At 47.6% G+C, this 19,087-nt stretch overlaps 1 protein-coding gene across 2 annotated transcripts in view; it reads left to right on the forward strand.

Moving 5' to 3' along the window:
* Evl (Enah/Vasp-like) overlaps positions 1 to 19,087 on the forward strand; it is a 52,523-nt gene that overhangs the window by 12,823 nt on the left and 20,613 nt on the right. For both annotated transcript variants that reach the window (XM_028764455.1, XM_028764456.1), the window contains exons 2-3: positions 15 to 183; positions 4,809 to 4,986. In XM_028764455.1, the coding sequence (XP_028620288.1) occupies positions 15 to 183; positions 4,809 to 4,986 (347 nt within the window). The remainder of the gene's footprint in view (positions 1 to 14; positions 184 to 4,808; positions 4,987 to 19,087) is intronic.

Genomic DNA, 19,087 nt, shown 5'->3' on the forward strand with positions numbered 1-19,087 from the left:
TGCTCTTTCTGCAGTGAACAGAGTATCTGCCAAGCACGGGCCTCTGTGATGGTCTACGATGACACCAGTAAGAAATGGGTACCAATCAAGCCTGGCCAGCAGGGCTTCAGCCGGATCAACATCTACCACAACACTGCCAGCAACACCTTCAGAGTTGTTGGGGTCAAGCTACAGGATCAGCAGGTATCTTCGAGTCAGCATCATACCCCTGAGCTGTAAGCTTACCAGTGCATGCTTGGGGAAAAGAGGGCCCAGATACTTCACCATCTGGAGTGAGAGTCATTTCCCATGTCGTATGCAAACACTAAGCTACACCTGTCTGCTCCACTGTGTCAGATGAGAATGCCATGACTAATAAGATACAAAGTAAGATAAAATATTCTGTCAGATCAGAATAAAATAATAATTGTGAGAAGGCTTTGAAAAGTATAGTTCGTGTGGGCTTGGGAGGTGGCTCCGTAGATAAAAGCACACAAGCTGTGCACAATTGAGGAAGACACTTGGCATCAACCTCTGCCTCTACACTTATATGCATATATGCTTACATACGTGCATACCAAACACAAAAAGAAATAAAAAAGAAAAATATACTGTATGGATCTTTCACTCTGATTCTGTACTAACCTTTGCGTTTAGAACTTTGCTATTGAGATTTTGGGTTATACCCCCAGCCCTAAGATGATCAGAGGATTGTATTGTCTCTCCCTAACATACAGCCTGGACAAATCAGCTGAAGTAGTATGTACTGCGCTGAGAAATACACTTCCAAGTATAAGTAATGTCTCCTGTCCATCCATGTCACACATAACCAAGGCAAACTAGTCCAAAGTAACTTGCTAAGTGCCCCGGTGCTCCACACCCTGTTGCCTTAGGGAGGACTGACCAGGATTCTGCACGGTAAGGCTAGAAGGTCTATGGTTTCATTGTTTATAAAAACTACGACTGCGATGGCTCAGTAATTAAGGGACTGTCCTTCCAGAGGACCTGAATTCAATTCCTAGCATCCACATAGCAACTTACAAGTGTCCATAAAGTCCAGGGCATCCGATACCTCTGGTTTCTTCAGATACCAGGTGCTCACAGACATGCATGGTGTTTAGACATACATGCAGGCAAACGCCCATACACATAAAGCAACAATAACAATAATGATAATAAAATAACAACAACACTTTTATAAAACACCTCTCCTTAAATGGTGTTTTCTGACAGCTTTGTGGTAAGGCTGGCTAAGAGAATACTAGGTTTCCTGCTGTCTCTGAAGCCTATGGCAGTAAGTTAACAACATTAAGAAAAACTTGGAGTTCTTGTATACATATTGCCCACTGGACAGGGCAATATGTCTGCATTGGCCAAAGTAGTCCTAGTAAGTTTCACAGGCTTTGTCCCTGTTAGGCAGAAAAGACAAACACACTTCAGGACTCCAGCTCTGAGGTAGTCTGCCTAACCCTGAACTCCTGTGGCCTTTAGAGGCACTCCTTGCCCTTGGTGGCAATTTCTTTCTAGGCATATCCTTTGCCATGAAGGCACTGTTCCTGAACCGTAGTGGGGGTCTCTAAGAGGTTGTTTTTTTCAAATCTAGAACTGTGGCTAGCAATCTCATTCAGTGGCCCATGCATGCTAAGCAAAGGCTGCATGTGTGCTAGGCAGGTGCTCCACCACTGAGCACAGCTGCAGCCACTTGGTCACTCGTGACCCTCCAGTGCTGTGAAATGAATAGATTTCTTTATAAAGTTAACCTGCTTCTGTGCCTCGTTATAGTAATGGAAACAGACCAACCACAGCATACTGTTGAAGATGCTGTGTGTTTCACGGCGAGCCCATGAGGGAAGCTGGGGTTTAGGTAAGATTCTGGGAAGATTGTTCTGTCATTAGATGGAGCTCTGTGTGGGTCTCAGAGTCTTTACCAACTTATATCGTTTTTTTTTAAATCCTAGCCAATAGCACAGGGACCAAGAAGACTGTTCTCTGCCATAAGCTCTTCTCTTCCTAAAAGACCTTTAGATTGATTTTACTCAGAAGCCTCAAAACCGTGTTAGACAATATTTAGTGTTTCAAGGGCCTTAGAAACAAACAACAACAACAACAAAATCAGGAAAGGCATTCCCACATACTCCTACGCTCTCCAAAATAAGACCATGGTGTGATTATGGGCTCCCGTGTGGAAAGTGCAGCATTTAAAATAAGCTCATCCTTTGAAAGTACCTAAATCAGCCCTGCTGAAGAGTAGGGAATTATCTTTAAAATAAACCTGGCTAGAAAAGCTGGTCAGCCGGTATGTATGTCAGATACGACGGGCAACAAGTATTCCAAAGGAGAAAAGAGACTGACCTTTTTAAGACGAGGCTCCACTAAAAGACGAGTCACAGCAGCCCTAAATTTGAATGTATCTAATAATGTGCTTTCCAAGTATATAAAGCAGAAATGGACCAATCTAAAGATCTCAGGAAATAGACTAATTGCGGAGCTTACTTGCAGATTGTGATCATGCCTCCAAGTAGCGTACTGAACAAGCAGACAGAAATGAAGGAAAAGTTAGGGATCTTGTTAGCATTATTAACCACCCTGACCTGGTTTATGTTATGGAAACTGCAGCCAACAGCTGTACAGTACTACAGTGTCTTAGTTAGGGTTTCTATTTTTGTGAAAAGGCACCATGGCCACAGTCACTCTTAATAAAGAAAACATTGAATTGGGGCTAGCTTACAGTTTCAGAGGTTTAATCCATTATCATCATGGTGGCACGTAGGCAGGCATGCTGAACGAGCCAGGAGTTCTGCATTTGGATAGGCAGGCAGCAGAAAAAGAGCCTGGCTTGAGCTTCTGAAACCTCAAGCCCACCTATAGTGACACACTTCCTCCAACAAGGTGCTGCGCAGACAGAGCCAGTCCAGGGGAAATGAGAGAACACTGTCAGCTCATTTTGTTGGCAGTGAGCCGAGGCATGTAATCAACTCTGCAGACTCAGCCAGCCTCTAGCTCCAGCTCTCCCATTAGTTTACTCTGTAACTTTGTAAGTCACTTGCTTTCCCTGCCCCCCTCCCCAACTTCCCAACCATGAAAAGAATTCCTGAGATCCCTGTGAGTTCTTCACAGTGATTCTGCTGTCCGCACTATTTCTGTACCTGGGATGGATATTCCGTTCCTCTTGATTTCTGTACCAAGTCCCCTCCGAGAGCCAGGCATCTCACCTCACAGACGGAAGTCTCACTTCCTCTGAGCATCTCTCCAGGGAGTCTTGGTTTGCACACCTCCAGCAGATTCACTTCCAGGCCTCTCACTGCTTTCTCTTCTGCTTGCTCTGACTTTTTTTGCACTTGTTTTTTGAGACAGTTTCTTTGTGTAATAGCACTGGCTGTCCTGGACTTGCTTTGTAGACCAGCCTGGCTTCAAACTCAGAGAGATCCCCCTGCCTCTTCCTCCCCAATGCTGGGATTGCAGGGTGTCCCACCATGCCTAGCATTGCTCTGGTTTCTTAATGTCCATGAAAACTATAGATGGAAGATTGAGCACAGAGCTGCTGCTGCGTGTTGACTGTGACAAAATGAAGCCGGGTCTTAGCTCCCGGGTTCTATATGTGACTCCAGCCTCTAACCTTAAAGAGCCACTTTAACCTGGCTCACTGGGCAGTCCATCTCATACATACACTTCACAAAAGCCCTTTTCAGTGGCCTGAAAACTAGACCAGTCAACTGCGAGTTTAGGTCTTGTGCTTACCAAGGCACATGTAAATCTGCTCCTACTCGGGAACCTGTATATAGATGTTAGCCAAAGTCCCTACCTGTGGCTGTGTAGCAATTAAGTTGTGAAACGGTTCATCTCTTCTCCTGACTTAGTGCATGTGTGTCCAATGGGTCATCTCGCTTCAGTCCTTTGTAGTTGGACCCAAGTCCATCTTGCATAGGATAGGGACCTCGGATGCTGCTGTTCTAGATACCGTCCACAATTGCTCTTCTGACTTGTCCTGATTCGGGAGCACAGCAGTCTGAGCGGTCAGGGAGAGCAGCAATCCATTACCATAGTCTTCCCACTCCAAGTGCGGGAAGACTCATACTTGGAGGGTCACACAGCAGAGTGTCCTCAGGCTACCATTGACTTCAGGAAGCAACACTTACTAAATAGCCTGAAATCATTCTTTCAGTGTCTAGAAGAGTAAACACCTAGAGGCCAGCAGACCTGCTGCTGAGAGTGTCTGCCTTCTCCTTCCTGCCTGGCTTGACATTGCATCTGACACAGTGATGTCTGTTAGGTGATTAATAACATAGGCAGTAATGAGGCTGTATGTCTATGTATATATTAATTTCTACAAGTCATCTTTGAAACTAGAACTGTTTTTATGAATTCTCAATGCTTTGCTGAGGCCTGTGGGAAACCAAGACCAAATTTCGAAGACCGTTACCTTCTGGAGCGTCATATTTAGGAGATATAACGCATAGATAAGATAGCTGGCTTCTGGAGATCCTTTTAGAATCCCCACAAGGTCAGTAAGGTAGCATTAGATCTTCCATCTTATTGGGGAATCTAAGCCACAGAAAACTGCATTGATCCCCTAAGTAGCACAGCCGAGAGACAAGGTCTGGACCAGAACCCAGCCAGGGTGCCTGGCCCCCAGCTCTGGTTAAATGAAATAGCAAGTTTTGCCACCATTCAGTTGTGGTCTGAAATGGTCCGATCGCCCTTTCCCTTCTGTGGACCTCACCCACCCCCGCCCTGTGGCTGAAAGGATACAGTGTCTTTGCCCCACGGCAGTTCCCTGCAGCTCACTTACGTTTTACTTATTTACGTGTATTTCTCCTTTTCTCCTCCAGGTTGTGATCAATTACTCAATTGTGAAAGGGCTGAAGTACAACCAGGCGACACCCACCTTCCATCAGTGGCGAGATGCCCGTCAGGTCTATGGCTTAAACTTTGCAAGTAAGGAAGAAGCAACCACATTCTCCAATGCCATGCTCTTTGCCCTGAACATCATGAATTCTCAAGAAGGAGGTAAGCAGGGCTGAGACACTCTCTCTTGTTCTGTGCCCCAGCTCCGGCTGGCTGTCATCCTGACGTGGCTACTTCACTGTTGACATGCTATAGATCCTGGTCCGTGAGGTTCAGAGTATTGACTGAGAGGGAGTAATGTGCCATTTGTGAAGTACAGGTCTGCAGTGAGGTGCTCCTGAAGCCCTCTGTGAGGTGTGCTTTATGTCACCCATCCTACTTCCATGTCCCAGAACATACACCTGGCAAGAAACTGGCTAGGAGATAACCAGAGTCCTAAGCTCTCAGCGCTTTAGGATTTAGAGTTCACAGACTAATAACTAGCTGACCTAGTGTCTGCAGTGAGTGCTGGGATAAAAGTGTATGCTGAGTGCTTGATGAGCACAAAAGGAAACAAGGAGCTGCCTGTCTGGGCCATAAGGGAGACCGACCACAACAGCAGTACTGGCACAGAGAGAGAACATCAGTGCCTGGGGCCTGGGTCCAGCTGCATAGCAGCTCAGCTAGCTAAAACCGGAAGGGTGGCAGCTTGGACCCGGTAAGGCTTGCTTGGCATGGGGACTAGCAACAGCACCCAGGCAGAACAGCAAACTGCTCATGCAGCAGCTTTGAGGGAGGACAGAGGCCTTCCCATCAAGGGTGTCTTGCTGGCCTCGGACATTGACCCTACAGTTGACAGGCATCTTACTTAACCACGGTGGAGCATAGTGGGTGGCCATGGACTAGGCTTGGAGTCACTGTGCTTGGTTTGAGATCTAGTTTGCGTCATTCCAGCCAAGGAAGCCTTGAGCAACTTGGCTGAAGGTTCCTTGCGTACAAATGCAGGTGTGGAGACTTGCTTTACATTCAAATGAGCCAGCCATACTGTGTCAAGTTAGGTTTTCTGGTTGGAACCCAGGGATTGTGCAGCTGTGCTTCGTCTTGGTTTGGTGAGCTCTGCCTCTGCTGCAGCCCCTGGCAGGCTTCTCGTGCCAAGGATCAGAACTCAGACAGGACAGTGAGGCTGGCTCCTGCCATCACTCGGGTCCCTTGCAGGAGAATAAGGAGGGCTTCCTCACTCTGTCCTGCTCAGTTTCCCTCTCCAGCAGCAGGGAGACCCTCTTTAATTCACTTGAGTCAGTAGGAAGAAGCCGGGTTCTAACCCAGTACGTTGCAGAGTTCCGGTTTGGGTTTTATCTCCATTGGTGCCCTAGACTCTGAAAAGGCAGGCTTGGTGTAGATGAAGATTATTCCATGGGGAAGGCATGGAAACGACAGTATTTTTTGTGTATAAGCCACACCTGCTAAACACACTGCAGCATGCAGCTAGAAAACAGATTTCGAATTTTCTGAGCTAGAACTTAAGTCTGTTTTGAAGAAAAAAGTATGTTTTAAACAGTTCTAGATGTCCTAAATTTTATAACTATGGCATGCATCAGAGGGAAGATAGGTTTGATTCTGTTTGTAACTTTACTGAGAGTTGTTTTCTGTTTTGGAAAACCCAGTCTCCACTGTTGTAGCTGTGATATTTTAGTCATCCAGATGACTCCCCTGTAACAAGTCTGTCTGTGGCAGCCATATTTCCTCAGAGTCTCTGGGCAGGTGCAAGCAGCTCTCTGTCTCTTGTAGGTGTGTCTGGCCTTTTACATACACGGTGGACACTTATAGATTACTTCTCTGCCTCCCCTTGCAGAACATTTAAGGTGCTACCCAGATTTTTCTGATCTATGTAGAGCAGGTATATAATCCCTGAATTGCATTTCAGGGTAACAGGAGACTTTTCAAAATGTTGGCTATGGAGAAGGGCTTCAGTTCTGAGGCTGGAGAACTGTGTGGCCTGGGAGCTGTGTGAAATCAGACTCCCTCCTTGTTCCCCATGGCAAGCATTTGGTCCCAGCCATCGATTAATGAACAGGGTGCGAGTGAGCATTGCTCCTCCATTCATCCTGAGACAGCAGGTATCAGAGGAGAAGAGCGTAGTAGGAAGAAGCAGGCCTCCTCGACTCAAGCTTCTGTTTTGAGCATGTTGGTGCGTCTGCAGATGGTTGGAATGGCATTTGCTGGTGGTTATGTGAGCTGACTGTTGTGTAGGATGCCTTGTGCCAGGGAGATGCCCTTAAGGGCTACCCCCTCACCCCGAGCCCTGTTTCCACGTCCTGCATTCTCTCTAGACTCACCACAGACATCTTGTAATAATGTTATTCCAAGAGAGCAGGGCCAGGATGGCACTTGAAGCAAGGTGTGCCTAGGTGGTAGAACTTTACCTCCCTCCCCTAAAGCTTCAGCTGACATTTCCAAAGGCAGATGTCTAGAACCCAGACAGGCTCTACAGAGTTGGCACTGGGGAAGGACCTGAGATGTCACAAAGCCACAAGTTTATTATTGGTAGTCAGGGCTTGGGTCAGGTGTTTCCAGGTTGGAGGCCTCTTAGCCAAACAACTGAAAATATCACAGATTTGAAAAAAAATTTAGAAGATAACTTATCTAGAGCAAAGCCAAGGTGCATTTTAAAGATCTGAGGAGGTTCCAGAGTGGTTAGGTCCCTTGTTCAGAGAGGGGATGTGTGCATAGTCCATGCAGGAACACACTGTCACGACTGACAGTAGGCCTCATGAATGTGAGGGATCACTCGGGCCCAAGTCATGTTCTGAGGCTCCCCCTTCCTTCCGGGGTTCAGGAAGAAGAGGAAGTGGTTACTCAGGGTTATAGTTTAGGAGGTTTTGTTTTGGTTAATAGACTCGGTCACAGTCACCTTGTCTACTGTGCATCTGATTGTAATGATATGACACGCATACCCAGTATTCACTGGGATAGGAAATATGGGGTTATAGACAGTTTTGCTTTTTACAGTCAAAACCAGTTCAGGGCAGATCAGCTCTTCCATTCTCCTGCCTTTCTACCTAGAAACATTAGGAATGCACCTGTATAGAAGCGTATCCAAATTCAATAGCTATGCATGGCAGAGAAACTTGTACTGTTTAGAGAGGAGGTACGTGTAGTCTGATATCATGCAGGTGGGAATTTGAGGAGGTTCTGAGGTTGTTAGGTGCATTGTTCAGAGAGGGCTGTGTGCATCGTGCATGCAAGTGAAAGAGCTAGGCTGCCAGGTGCATTATTGCAAGAGGGGTGTGTAGAAACCAAAACCAAATGGGTCCCAGGCTACTAAACTACTCCTTGTGTTTGCCTGCTTCAAGTTTGCATTTTGTAGGTAACAGAAGTAACAGCTGGGGTGGGGCCTACACAGCGTAGATTAAAGTTAGGTCCACAACCAAGGGTCCTCCCGATATCCCAGGCAATCTGGGTTTGAGATGTTGTTTCTTCCTGGAGTCTGGGGTCATAGTGGGGCTTTGGGAAGCAGGCAGGTACAAGGCATCTTGTCTCTTTTGGTTCTTGCTAATGAAGACCATGCAGACCTTCCCAGTAGGTATAATGTAGGACCCACAAACACTTCTGAGAGTCAGACTGCCATATTCAGAGCTCAGGACTCTTCCTTTTGGCATACTAAGAATACTTTTGCCCCCACAAGCCTGAGTTACAGTCCCTGCAACAACAGCCTGAGCTTGACTTCACAGGGGAGCAGCCTGCTATTGCTGACAGCCCCTCTGACCCTGGGCAAGACCTAGGCCTCAGTTTCCCATCTAGGATGCAGTACCTACCAGAAATGAGATCACGAAGGTAAAAATGGTAATGACAAGAGTTTTGAAGACAAGTAAGTGCAGAACAGCTTTAGCCTGAAGTTAGGGGTTAGCCACATAGTGTGTCCGAGCCCTCTGTGGAGGAAGGCGGCTCCTTTAAATGCATGAACTGGCTACCAGAAGTTGCAGCCTGGCAAAATCCTGGATGTTAGACACGGTCTGGAAAGGGGCAGGAGGCAGAGCAGGGGGATGAACGATCAAAGGCAAGGCTGCAGGTTTGGGATTGGATTGGACTGACGTCAAATTGGTTGTCTGAGAAGTACCAGGGGCCAGCGTTCTGTATAGACTTCACTCAGACCTGTGAATAGGCTTGGTCTGTCTCCTCACTGTGGACCTGGGAAAGTCTTAAACCTCAGAGCTTCTTGAAGTCAGCCTCAGTTTTGCTTCCCACAAACCTTATTTTGCTAGAAATTATCAAACTTTTCCCTCGAAGAAATAGAACTCCTAAACTGTTTTTGCATCTCCCTCACTGTGGGGCTGTTGGTATGGCTTCCTCTGGATGTGCCTTTTGTGCTTGGTGGAGGCCAGGTCACACTTCCTACCTAGGCTTTGTTGCCAGGCTTCTGCCTCATCCCATCTGCCCTGCCCGCTACTGGCCACACTGTAAAAAGTGGCCCTCTGTATTTGTCCACCCACCTCATTAAGAGATGCAGGGTCTCTGTAGCAGTCTCCATGCCAACGATACACATGCCCCCTTCGCACTTTGCTCCTGCTATACCTCTCTCACCTCTGACCCACTCTGACCCCCTTCTCCCTCCTCACTTGCCTGACATATTCAGAATCCCCTTAGTTCCTCACTCTCCTCAGTGTGCCCCTTGGTACTGCATTTTTTGCTCCTATCCTGACAGTACCACTTGGACAGCACAGTTCCAGCACATGGATTCAGTCAAGATTGGAAATTAAGAAACAGTCCCTAGAACCTCAAAAGCCAGCATGATATCTGATGTGGGGTACACCCTGACAAGGCTTGGGGAACACTCCAAGTCTAGGGGATGTGGCAAGCCTGGAGATCATTTACAACCCCTAGTCCTGAAGGCAGTTTCAGCTGCCTTAGACCATGTTTGAGGAGGAAGGAATGTGTGCTGCGCCAAGTCCAGGACATCTCTATCTCATGGTCTCCCACCAGCTCCCTCGTCTTCAGCCCATACATTTACTGTCCCTCTCCTGACTGTAAGGACAAACCCAGCAAGTTAGCCTTGACTTCACTTTCCAGACAAGGGCTAAGCATACGTCTGGCCTGGCTGCCAGTGCTGCTTAAGTCGCCGACCTCCATAGCCCTCCACAGTGCACCCTGCCTTTGATTGACTTAATGACTTGACCCAGAGCTCTCTCCTGCTGGTGATGTGTCTTTTGTATCGTTCTGACTATGGGTTTATCCCAGATAATCAGAAAACCTGGGTCCTTCCCTAGTTGTGAACACACTGCCATCCTGTTGACCAGAACTCTTGGTTGGCTGGGTTAGGCTATGAGCTTCTCTGTAGCCTTGCCCTCCGTATCTGTATTTATCTACACCCTAAGATACTGGCAAGCGAGTGTTTGTGGTGCATGCGTGAGTGAGTGAGTAAGTGAGTGAGAGCAGGCTCACCATGTGGTCCTGCGTTATATTATGCACCTTGCAAACACACCCCTCACTTCCTGCCTCGGTACCCTCTTCTGAAGACCACGATGAAGCTCCTGAACCGCCAGCACCATTTGCCACCTGTGAAAATGGGCTCAAGGTGAGGGGTGCTATCTGTGATTGAGGGACATGGTCAATGGAATTGTCTCACACAGAAATCGCACCCGTCACCTTGGCCTGCTGAGCACCACCCTGAAACAAGAAGCACACCACCCCAAACCAAGCAGCAGCCCTGATGAAGTGCCTGTGAGTGTGCCATGATGTGTGTGAGCTGCAAAAGGAACTTGGATGCGGGTCTGGACAGTGCGTGGGTTTGGGTGCAGGTCTGGACAGGGCGTGGGTCTCTGTGACAACCACAGCCAGCAGAGTAACAATCTGTGGGAGATAAGAAAGTAGTTTGGTCCAACATGACTGGTATTGGTTCAAGCTTCAGTAGTCTGACCCCAGGTAATTTAGTTCAGTCACATTTAAGCACAGCACAATTTGGTGTAAACTCCCCTGGTGATAACTAAACTCAGTCCTGTATATATAACAAAGCTTAAGACATGGCTACATCAAAACTCTTTGTAAAGTACATGTGACATCTTCCATAAAAATGGATTCTGTAGATTGGCAAGCTCACAGTAAGGGTCTAGGAGGAACCCGTGTGGTCTCAGCCACATAGATAGCACAAAGGTCACCAGGCTGTTAACCACATGTGCTCCCATCCTTCTGGACAGATAGCAGGTTATGTGTGTCCCTTTGAAGGGACAGCCATGTATGTTTAGCATTCCTGGTTCCCCTAGTGTTTATCTGTAAGCAAGAGACCTTCATATTTCCCATAAGACAGATATGTTCTCCAGCTCTTTTGCAAGATACTTACCCTTTCCAAACTTATTTCTCCATCTGTGAAATGGGTTGTCACACCTACCTTACGGGGTGTTGTGAGGGCAACATGAGACATTGTACAATTTCTTTGTCACCTGAAAATCACTCCAGCAGCTTGAAATTCCTCTCCTTAGAAAGCAGGAATTCTTGTCACCCACTCATGTGACAGTCCTGATAATGCACCAGGGGGACCTAGGATAGGAGGACATGGTCTCCGCAGGGAGTTTACATGAAGCTTTGAGGAAAGGTTCTGCCTCGACTTTAGGGTGCCCTTCCTGGGGACGCTGGATCTCAGAGAATCTCCTTCAAAGTAGTGCTGGCTCATCTGCAGTTTATATCGCAGGAGAGAACAGCTGCCCTCTCTCCAGCACCAAGGTCACTTCCTCAATGCTGATGGCAACATGCATACTGGGGCTTCAGGCTTCCTGAAATACCTCAGATCCAATGATAGTGTGAGACAGAGACAGAGCATACCCACTGGAAACAATCCTGACCTTCTGGTACTCAGAGAACAGCCAGGCAAGGTGAGCTACCTATAGTCAACACAGCCAGCTAACAGGAGGGACACAGACTGGGAGCAGGGGACCCTTCTGTGTCCTAGCTACCTGCATCTGTTCCACACTCTGATATGCTTTGCAAACATGGACCCAAAGCATCCATTTCTGCATGGCTCAATGCCAAGTCTTACTTTCCTTATCTTTAAAGTGGACACAAAGGCTGCCAAGATGACTTAGTTGATGAATGTGCTTGCTGCTGAGTCTGACAACCATAGTTCAGTCCCCAGGGCCCACAATGGTGGAAGGAAAGAACCTCCTGGAAGCTCCTGGAAGTCGTGCTCTGGCGTCCATCCATGCACACATAAAGTAGACCAGAGCGTGGCTGATAAGGAGCGAAGCGCCATGCATACACCATCTATGTTGCTCCTGGGGTTCCTGGCCCCGTTGACACTCACATTGGTGGTACGGCACCTCTGGGGCTGTAATAAGCTCCTTACAGAAAGACAAGAGCCTCCCTTTCCACATTGTCGTTGTACATCTCCTTCCTGAGTTCTCTAGAGAGGTTAGGAACTATTGCCTCTACTTTAAGAGCAAGGAGACAAAGGCTCATAGCATTCTATAATTTGCTGAATACCACACAATGATAAAGACTTGAGAGTCCAGATCTCTGCCCATCACACTGCCTCCCAAAGGACCCTGCTTGTCTGGTGGCTGGCAGACTACGTAACAATAACCCACCTTCATCAGGACTGCTTATGGACACTGCACTTGGCCCATCTTTGTGGGCAGAGAATGGAAGTGGAGAATTCATTTATGTCCGTTTTCTTTCTCTCATAGCATGTATAATTCTTTCCTACAGAGTAACTCCAAACCTGGTGTACTAATGCACATCTGTAGCATAGCACTTGGGAGACAGCAGGAGGATTGCTTGAAGTTTAACACCAGCTTAGACTACAAATGAGTTCTTGTCCTCAAAAAAAAAAAAAAAAACCAATCACAACAATAATAATTTTTAAAGTAGCTTCTTGCCAGCTTCAGCCCTTGGATGTGAAGAGCTGACTCGAGTGTTGTAGTTAAACTTGTCGTCTTACTTGTCTGCCACCTGCGGTCATTGGTCTATCCATTCATTCAAAACAACTGGGACTTTATAACACCCACCCAGTCAATTTGCCTACCTCTATGTTTACCTACTTGAGTCTCTTCCACACAGCAAGCAGATCTTTGCAGCTTTCAGTACAATCTTGTCACATCTTACTCAGAGCTCTGAGGGCCATCAGTCTCAACTCAGAATGGAGTCCAAACCCTTACATGGCTTGCCTGCCCTGGTCCTGGCTGCCTTTCTGAATTTTCTTTCTACACTCACCTTGCTCAGGTTTTAGATGCACCAGCCTCCTACCATTTTCCAGAAATACCTAGAACCTGCTTGACCTAGAACCTGCACAGAGTGTGTCATTAAGGTCACAGTTCCTTTGCTCACTTCACTGGGAACTGCCTACACATCACCCAGTCAGAGTTAGCCTGTTACAACAAGTGTAAATGAGTTATATAGTCTGGCTAGCCTGTATAAAAGACACAGACTCTGGTATTTCATTTACAAGCTGTAAGCCTAGAGTGGCAGATTGTATGCTAGTCTCTCCTACAGCTAGTCCGTAAGCCCCTTGTTACTTGCTGTCTGAGTCTTGCCCAAGCTGCCTTGTTCTCTCAGTCCATCCTCAAAGTGTGTTTCTTAGCCACATGCTCCTGGTCCATCCCACGTAATGGAGACCTCTTCCCCTTGCTCCCACTTGAGACTCTTGACTCAACTCTCATGTCCCGCCTTTCTCTCCTGCCCAGCCACAGGCTTTGGCCTGTTAGTAACCAAGAGCTTTAAATTAGGAAGCAAGGTTTATACAACAAAGCCCAGAGAATGTGAGAATTTCTCCATCTGGAGGCAACCAGATCTTGGGGTTCAGAGTTTAGCATTTGTTTACATAGTAACAGACCAATCCCCAGCAATCATGTTAGCACCGTTCTTTCATTCTGCTGTATTTTTCTTATCTGTGTCATGTCTTATTGCCTACCTTGTCTCTGAAGGATAAGCTGGGCAGCAGCAGTTTGTGTCCGTGCTGTCCCTAGCATCTAGCCAGGGTCATTGTGTGAATCGAATGAGTAGCATCTGGGAGTTACTACCCTCTAGTGTGGGATTTGTAGTCCATAGCAAGATGAATTAGAAATGGTCCCACACACATTAAGCTCACAGCCAGGTTAAGAAGACAGACTGGATATCTGTCGTCAGGTGCTGCAATGGAAGGAAACTGGAGGCTTATGACCCCCAGGCAAAGGCCCAGAATGCCGGCAAGGCAATGGAGCAGGCTCCTTGGATAGGTGGGCATGTTTTTCTGTCACTATGATAGAGTATTTAAGGAGCCTAAAGAAAGAATGTTTGGCTCAGCTTAGTTTCAGAAGTTTCAGTTCTATAATAAGGCAAATTGTGGTAGAAGGACATTGAGGAGAGTGTATTCACCTCATGGAGGCCAGGAAGCAGGACAACGGTAGGGCAGAGTTTCAGAGACAAGAGGTACCCTGCAGAGCCTCACCACTGACACATCCTCAAACTAGGCCCCACACCCCAATAGCCTGTTGCTTTGACCTTGTCCCTTACCGGCTACCTCTCAGTTGCACTGCTGTACCTCTAACACACGAACTTCTGGCCTCTCAATAGCACTGCCATACATCTAACACATGAACTTCTGGGACACTTTGTACCTCCGTCTTAACACCATGCCTGCTGTGCATCTTAAGGATTCGTAGATGTTTGCCAGTTGGAAGAGGATGGAGATAGTTAGAGGATGGAAGGAGATAGCTCAGTGGTTAAGAGCACTGGCTGCTCAAACCCGGGTTTGAGTCCCGGCACCCACATGGGAGCTCACAGTGTCGATACAGATCCCTTTCCTGACTTTCCTGGCACTTGGTGTACAGGCATGAATGCAAGAAAACACTCATATGAATAAAATAAAAATAAAGCTTTGTAAAAACTCCATACATACTTTTGTGGTGTGTGGTAATGCACACCAGCAATCCTACCTCTTGGCTCAGGAGCTCAGGACTCGGGAGACCAAAGCAAGGAGATGATGAATTCAAGACCAACCCCAGCTACAAGCAAGACCCTGTCTTTACAAATAAAGTTACAGGTACCTGGCATCTCTGCACACCGCATGGTGTCACCCACAGTGGGCGGGGCCCTCCCCCCTGTCAATCACTAAATAAGAAACTGCCTTCCAGCAGGATCTTACAGAGGCGTTTTCTCAGTTGAGGTCCCTTCCTTTCAAATAACTCTAGCTTGTGTCGAGTTGAAATAAGACTAGCCAACACAACCAACCCCTTCTCAACTTGACACGCAGACACGTCACTATTCACCACAACTCTCTCTTCTTATCATCCCTAAGATCTCTATTAACCACAACTCTCTCCCTTTCTTATCCCTAAGATCTCACATTAAAATCATAAATACCTTTAAAAGTCCCACAGACTTTATTTTATTCAAACACATTAAAATTTTAGTCTAAAATATCCAATTTAATGTTTAAAGTCTTTCAGCTATGGGTTCCTATAAAATCAAAATTAAATAATACCTTCTTCAAGAGAGAAGAACCAGTGCAGTATGAACCACACAAAACCAAACTCTCCAAAAGTATAAATAAGCCAGGGTCCAATTATCTTGGATTCACATATGATCTTCTGGGCTCTTCCAAAAAGATCGAGGCGGTCTCCAGCTCTGCCCTCTGCAGCACACAGTTTGCTGGGCTCTGGCTGCCTCCACTCCACTGCTGCTGCTGTTCTTGGTGGTCATCCCATGGTTCTGGCTTCTCCCCAGTACCCAAAAGACCCCAGGACCTTAGTTAGGGTCTTCTGCTGCAGCTGGACTATACCTTCACCAATAGCCTCTCATAGGCTCTCTTCAGGGTGCAAAGCTCAACTTGTTTATATGAGCCCTACACTCCTGGACCTTTAACTGCCACTGAGGCTGCACCTTCACCAATAGCTTCTCCTGGCCTCTGACAGTGTGAAACCTCAGCTCTTCTCCGTGACCTTCATGCTCTCAAAGCCAGGACCACATGCTTGACTCATACTACAAGTTTGGCTGCCTCTAGAACACAACTTATGTGCTGACTCTCAGGAAATACTTCCCAGAAGATTTGACTCACCTTACCAATGCTGGTCTCTTCTTAAACACCACCAAGTTCTCAGCTCCACCCAACCAGCATTGAGTATCCCACCCATGCAAAGCCTCCATTTTAGTAGTCCTTGGAGCTTGTTAATCACAGCTGACTCTTCAGCCCCAGCTGAGTCTTAAGTCAAAATAGCAAGTGGCTCCAATAGAGTTTTATACTTCCTCCTGAAACTTCACAAGCCAGACCCCCATCCACTGCACTGCTTTCAACATTTGGTGGCTTTCTAGTCCTTTCACAGTCCTCCCAAAAACATTGTTAGAGTCTGTCACAGCAATACCCCAAAATCCTGGTTCCATTTTGTCTTAGTCAAGGTTTCTGTTGTTGCAAAACACCATGACCAAAACCCAAGCTGGGATGGAAAGGGTTTGTTTGGCTTACACTTACCACTGTTTTATCGATGAAGGAAGTCAGGACAGGAACTCAAACAGGAACCTGGCCATGGAGAGGTTCTGCTTACTGGCTTGCTTTCCATGGCTTGCTCAGCCTGCTTTCTTTCTTATAGAACCCAGGGTCATCAGGGCAAGGATGGCACCACCCACAATGGGCTGGGCCCTTCCCCTTTAATCAATAATTAAGAAAATGCCTTACAGCTGGACCTAATGGAGCCATTTTTCTCAGCTGAAGTTCTGTCCTTTCAGATAATTCTAGCTTTTGTGAAAATAAGACTAGCACAGTCACTGATGAGAAGAGACAGTGAGAAGCTAGGTCAGGAATTTAAGAAGCCCCCGGATCCCAAACAGGGTATTTCCCATGAGAACCACTGGAGAATCTCTATAGGTCCCTGTCCGGGGAATGGTGAGGAAGGACTATACCTTCTGATCTTCAACCTGTGGACACAGGCCTGAGAAGAGGATGTCCCAACAGCCCCCCAAATGAAAGCACACAAGACTTAGATCTAGAAAAGACAGAGTGTTGAGTATTTAGGAGAGAGGACAGAAACCAAAAGCAGGAGAAACCACAGTCCATGTGAGGAAATCAGCATGTCTTGTAAATAGTGCTAACTTTAGTGTCCTATACAAAGTGATAAAATACCCTGGCCAGAAGCAACCTCCAGAAGAGGGTTTGTTTGGCTTACAGAGTTACAGACCTTCAGGGTCTGTCCCTTCAGGGACAGCAAAACCAGAACTCAAGCACTAGTCAGCCATACTCAAGAGTAAAGAGAATAAATGCATCCTTGTTTGCTCTCAACTAGCTTTCTCCTCTTCTGGACCCCTGCAAGACTTTCCTGGAGGATTCTAGGTTGTGTCAAGTTGACAGTTAAAACTATCATGCACAACCCCCAAGGAGCAGGAGCAGCTAAGGGGGGGGGGGGATGTCCAGCATCTCAGGACCTGTTACTGTTCCCATGGACCTGGTGTCATTGTCTTGCCTGTCTTGTGGCCATAGTTGCCAACAAGGTCTTCTGTAGCCATCACAGCCAGCTGTGCTCTGGAAGGCAGTGTTCATATCACACCCTGAAGAAGCAATAACAGCAGTTGCAGAGCCAGACGTTGTGAACCAGGGCACAGCAGGAGCAGGAACTGCCTGCCACACAGGATACATTGTCACTGTACCCACTGGCATGACAGCACTAAGGCATGGCTAAGTGCAGTGGCACTGCCTGGGGACAGCAGGGGTGGCAGTGCAGTATGAGATGAATGCTGGCTGGCAGGCTGAGGAGGCAGTCCTACACACCTTGGAGCTGGTATGGCTAGGAAAGAATTTAGGAATGAAAGGAGCAAGAGAAAAGCCAAATGTAATGTTGACAGGGGGCCAAAGGCCTAAGGAGGGCTGGGGAAGAGACAGTGGCAGACGTGCCCGGTGCCCAGGAATTCATCTGCCTGCTCACCTGTCCCCTCTGCCTGCACTCATCCCTGCTTCCATCAGAGTAAGAAGAGAGCTAGGCTGGGAGGTCCCTTCAGACAAACACCTGGTAGGCCTACTGCTGTAAGGGGTCTGCACAGTCCCTTGGGGCCATGGAGCATGCTGGAATCAGGTAGCCAGGAGGGTTCTGATAGGTTAGCTGGGAAGCTTCATTAAAGATTGACAAAGCGAAGCCCACTTGCCCACAGGACAGCATATCAGTTACCACTGCACCAGCCAGGCGGCTGAGGAAGAGGAGGTAAGTGGCCAGGATGCGCAAGGCACCTTGCAGACTGTGCGGAGGAGCCCTGCCGGTAATGGTCAGCAGGGAGTGGACCTTTCACTGCTTCTGCTTCTGCCACTGTGACTGCACCGTGCTTTGCAGAGTGACCTGTAGGTGATGGAGCTCTCCCCTTCCTTCCTGCTCCTCCTGGGACTCCTCTCTCCCAACTGCTGGGGCTGGGGTAGAAGGGCTGAGTGCTGCATCCTGGGAGAGCATCTCCCCCTGTGTCTAGGGTCCTTACAGAACTGGCAGGACACGCGGGCATCGGGAGGCCTGGACTTTCCTGCTCTAGTTGTGCTGCCCAGTGAGGTCTGATCACTCCAGGCAAGATGCCCTCCCTTCCCAAGTCGAGTCTAAGTTTGCTTAGCTATAAAGGAAAAGTAATACATCCTATTGGAGAATTGAACAAATTAATCCCCCAAAGTGATATGAAAATGTGTTGTAAGCCACAAAATATAGTAGATGGTCACTGTAATTCTGTTTGAGGTTCACTTTAAGATTAATTTTGTGTTCTTTATGAGTTTTTAGGAAGGGGGGGGTATTAGAAGAACTGCTTGCCTAAGGAGATCACCTGAGCAAGCCAAGCCTGTGGGTGGGGTGCTCTGACCTGCGAACTGGAGGCTGGATTCTGGCTGTGTGTTGACTCTGATGTGGACATAACCTTGAGCAGACTGCTGCCCTATTCCCTGGGTCTCAGGATCCCTCCATGTAAGGAACGGGTAGGGGACCAGAGAGGAGGACTCAGTGGCACCAGGTCTCTAGCTGTCATCTGTCACAGTCAGAAGAGGTCCTCTCCTCTGAGTGTTATTTCTAAAACTCAATGGCATAGGCTGGTCAGCTCTTTTCGCTGTGTGGCCTGGACTTCTCTCTTCTTGGAAGCAGACTCTCCATGCAACAGGGTTGTCACAGCCTGTGCTCTTGGGCCAGACAGTATCTGTTGGTGTAGTTGGTGAGTTGTAACTGCCCAGCCCAGTGCCACAGCTCAGGAATGAGGGAGTGTTGCTGGAGGACCAGAGGTAGGAGACCAGCCAGCAAAGATGTGATCTAAGCACAGCAGCCGGTGGCCATTAGTGTGATCTGAGCACAGCAGCCGGTGGCCATTAGTGTGATCT

The sequence above is a fragment of the Grammomys surdaster genome, unplaced genomic scaffold (assembly GCF_004785775.1).
Source record: "Grammomys surdaster isolate TR1022 unplaced genomic scaffold, NIH_TR_1.0 144, whole genome shotgun sequence".
Lineage (NCBI taxonomy): Eukaryota > Metazoa > Chordata > Mammalia > Rodentia > Muridae > Grammomys > Grammomys surdaster.